We start from the raw sequence: 4432 nt of genomic DNA on the forward strand, positions 1-4432 counted from the left end.
GCCAAGTGATTTCTTTAATCAGGGCATTAACAACCTGATTGTAAGATGGAAAAGTATAATGGATAAGAATGGAGACTATTTCATTTAATAAATGTTTTGTCTTGATATATAAGTTGTTCGGGTTTTTCATTTAAAAAAGCGATATTAATTTCTTGACGACTGAATACAACAATTGGCCTAACTATATGTAACAGCAAAGTTAGATAGCCTTGAACTTCCGAAACGATCTTGCTCTGTTGGAAACTGATATCGTATATTTTAAGTTGCACACCAAAATTTATGCTTGCTTTTATAAATTTAACTATTAATGGTAAGTTTTATGATGTTCTAAATTTTATAAAGGTACATTAATGTAGGAAAAAAGCTACATCGTGTATTTAATAAGTCGTTATACATTCAATTTATTTCTAAACACTTAAAATTTCGAAATTTCATGGCAAAGGGGGCCAATTAGTAATGAAGTATATTGTGTGCGTTTGTGAAAAGGCACGTAAGATACTTTTGGCATTAGAAGTTAATTGTTTATACACGGGTAGAGTAATTTATTTTAAAACCATTTCTGGAGCCTCACTATATTTGTTTGTTTGTTTTTGAATTTCGCGCAAAGCTACACGAGGGCTATCTGCGCTAGCCGTCCCTAATTTAGCAGTGTAGGACTAGAGGGAAGGTAGCTAGTCATCACCACCCACCGCCAACTCTTGGGCTACTCTTTTACCAACGAATAGTGGGATTGACCGTCACCTTTTAACGCTCCCACGGCTGAAAGGGCGAGCATGTTTGGTGTGACAGGGATTCGAACCCGCGAGTCGAGTGCCTTAACCACCTGGCCATGCCGGGCCATCTCACCATGTAACTGTCGTCAGTGTTTCCCGTTCGGTCATTCTATATGTATCTGATGATCATAAACCTCGACAATAGCGCTGTAGCCTAGTTTCCATTGGAAAAGCTTTTCATGTCCAAAGCATACCACTCCAGCCTGCTGGGTTTCTATAATCAATCTAAAGGAACGACGTAAGAATTAGAAATGTGTGATTATTAGAACAAATTGTTGATAGGTTGTTTAGGCAGAGTATTCATAATGAATCTAAGGTTCAAATGGACAGCAACTGCTTGTTGTATAAACCTACAAATATAGAGGACGACGTTTCGAAAGCCGGAATACTTTCAAAACGTAGTGCTCTACATTTGTAGGTTTCTACAACAGGCAGTTACTGTCCATTAGAAACAAATTATCTGCTTATCTTATACAGCAAGCACAATATGCAAACATAGATGTGAAAGTCTTTTCACATGATCCGCGAAAAGGTTGCATATTTACGGAAAGCAAGCGACAGCATAATTTACACATCCCATTGCAGTTTGTAGAAATAATAACCAAAAAAATATTTAGTATTTAGCGAACAAAAACGTCTGTAAAACGTTGGAATTGATGGAAGGCATCTAGTTAACATCATATACCACAAACTCATGGGTTACTCTTATATGATCGAAAAGTCGAATTTAAATGCCGTGATATTGGCGTTTATGCAGTAACGAGTTGCGAGCCACTGATCTTCGAATTCACAATATAGGTAAGTTAACTAATAAGCCACACCAAACCTGTTTTATTAAGAAATATGCTAATCTGAAAATGATGATTATTTTAAATTTTGATTTTTAATTCCACAAACAAATGAACATTTCGGATCTTAAGCTACATAAAATATAATAAATTGTTATCATTTTTGAAATACTTAAATTTTGATAAAAATTTTTTGTGGAACAAATTAAAATATTAAGCGTTTTGTCAACTAATATACTGAAACGTTCTATCAACAGGTGGCGATTAAAGTCTAGAATAAAAATGGCGAGCACTAGTAGTACCTTTCAGCCGGTAGGTGTAATATTTTTAATTTTAGTGATTGATTGATTCTGTTTACATTTAATTGAATAATAACTACAGTTTGTTTGTTGTTTTGTTTAAAAAACAGAACAGTGATCATTAGCTGAGTAAATAAGTGTTATAAAGCTTACCAAAACCAGCCCCTTATCATAGTAGTAGTACTGGTAGACTACTGTAATTTGTAAAGTGTTAACACCAACGCTAAGTCTAACTTAGAAGTTAGACTCTGCTCTAAGTTAGAACCGTAGTATGTTTATTATCATTAATAATATTAATGCTAGTATAGCACTGCCTCTACCACTGAAAATTGTATCACGTAGGAAGTTAGAATTTTGATATAGCCTCCAAAAGTATCAATATAACAGCCTCTTATATTCTTTCATTTTTCAAATTTCAGCCTCAAGTTTTATAAATATTCACATAAAAACAAATAGAGACTGTAACTTAAATATAGGCACTTGTGATTTAACAAACATCAGAATTTTGGTATCTAGTTCAAAGTACAATTAAGCAATGTAAAAGTTTATCTTTAAAAAGTTAATTGTGAATTTTTCGGAAAAAATCCGAAATTCATTTTATTTTGAATGTCAGACCTAAAAAACATGTATCCCAAACATCATTCTGACTTTTTCTCACCATTTCAAAATTTGACCCTTCCAGTAGTAGTACACAGTAAACAGTAACATTTATTTAAGAATCTGAGGACATACTTTAATAATGCAGTTATATACGTATCCTACTTTACAGTGTAATAGCTCTTGAAATTTACATTTTGATAATTATTTTGTCAACTTGCCTTTTTGTACAATTAAAAGAATCTATGTTACACCTTCCCTTGGTGTCTACAGAGTTATAATTTGAACAGGAGTAGTATTAAATATTGTGATATTTATTACATGCATAATTCATAAATAAAAAAAATTACATTAAATAGTACTATGTTGAGTACTCTTACTGTGTGAGACTTGGTTGTGTTATGTAGTTCTGTTAATACAGTTAATATAACTTTATTCTACTAACAAGTACTGAACTGCCACCTGGTGGAGAAATGTAACCTCCAAAAGGGGTGGTCAAGAAATTTATAATCATAAGTTCTATTTGTTAAGATGTAAAAAAACAGTATGTGGGTAAAAAGTATAAACTTCAGCCATGTTCCAGGGTGCAACTCAGCACATAACCATAAAGTAAGCTTTCATTATTTCTTACCTGAGAAGAGTGATAGCATTTAAAACTGAATAGTATTTTTTGTTCATGTATTAAATTCCTTGTGGTGAGTTTAAACATTCATTTATCAGGTATCCAGCTTGCTTTAAAGTTTGGGTGAGGGTTAATTAAGCTGGGAATTTGTGTGAATTTGTATTATTGCCAATACTTATTACAGCATTTGATTAATAGTTATAATTTTAAATGAAAGGTTCAACAGTTTTAAGGCAAAAAACAAAAATAATATTACTGCTAAGATACAACTTCAAACAGATAAATGAAAAATTGTGTAATAATTGTGTTTTATCTGTACTGAGGGAGAGAGACATGACCATGTCAAACAACCGTTACACACCTACTAATGCAATAAACTAATATGATACAATCCCAGAATTCATAAATTCGATCAGAGGTCATGAATACATATTTAAAAGTATGGCTAGTATTTTGTGTATACTAGGATTTTAATTATAAGACTTCTAAAAATTTTTCTTCTCTACTTGATATTTATTTTTTGTTTTTTTATATTTATTTCCCAATAAAATTTCTTTTATTTTCAAACCTTTTATTTCTACTCTTCTACACATCTGTATAAAAACGTTACAATCTTTACTATTAAGTCATTAGAGTACACCATTTGTGTATCATTCATTATAATATAAACGTGGTAAAAAGTGTTTGTGTTTACTGTCAGGTGGATTTTGAATAACTTCTGTAGTTCAACTGTGTTTATTAGATAAACTTCCCCACAACCTAGATAACTTCCTATGTACTTCACCTACATATGGTATTGTATCATAAATACAACGATTATTAGCAATAATCTCTTTAGGTTTTTTCTTTTCTCTCTTATTTCATAAATAAAACTTTTTTTTTCTTTAATTTGTCATAGTATAAAAAACAAAGGTTTAGTAATGAACAGTCAGTTATCTAAGGCTCTTAATACAGCAATAATCCCACTGTACTTTTTGTATAGATATGTAGATAATACTTTATCTGGGTTTAAAATTGAAAAAAAATATGATTTTTTTTTCTACGAGATAAATGAATTAAAAAATATACAGTTTATAGTAAAAAACAAAAGAAGTTTATAAAATCTGCCCATTGATAAGAGTGACATAATATGTAGTTTAAATATATATATATACAGAAAACCAATGCATGTTGGAACATTTTTTTTGAATTGAGTTTCAACTTGTAAAAAAATAAGTGATAAAAATTGATATATTTTAAAAAGTTCTTTAATTTCGGCCCGTAGATTATGTTCAAAAATATGAAGCAGTTGAAGAAATCTTTCATAGAAAAAAAAAGTATGATCCTAAAAATGTAGAAAAATCACTCTAAAAG

The 4432-nt window shown here is 30.8% G+C and overlaps 1 protein-coding gene across 1 annotated transcript in view; it reads left to right on the forward strand.

Annotated features, from left to right (window-relative positions):
• The first annotated feature begins 1825 nt into the window (after positions 1–1825).
• LOC106472255 (prefoldin subunit 4-like) overlaps positions 1826–4432 on the forward strand; it is a 15100-nt gene continuing 12493 nt past the window's right edge. Inside the window, exon 1 of the mRNA XM_013932883.1 lies at positions 1826–1873. Within this exon, the coding sequence (XP_013788337.1) occupies positions 1844–1873 (30 nt within the window). The 5' untranslated portion in view covers positions 1826–1843. The remainder of the gene's footprint in view (positions 1874–4432) is intronic.

This window comes from Limulus polyphemus, unplaced genomic scaffold (assembly GCF_000517525.1).
Source record: "Limulus polyphemus unplaced genomic scaffold, Limulus_polyphemus-2.1.2 Scaffold5196, whole genome shotgun sequence".
NCBI lineage: Eukaryota > Metazoa > Arthropoda > Merostomata > Xiphosura > Limulidae > Limulus > Limulus polyphemus.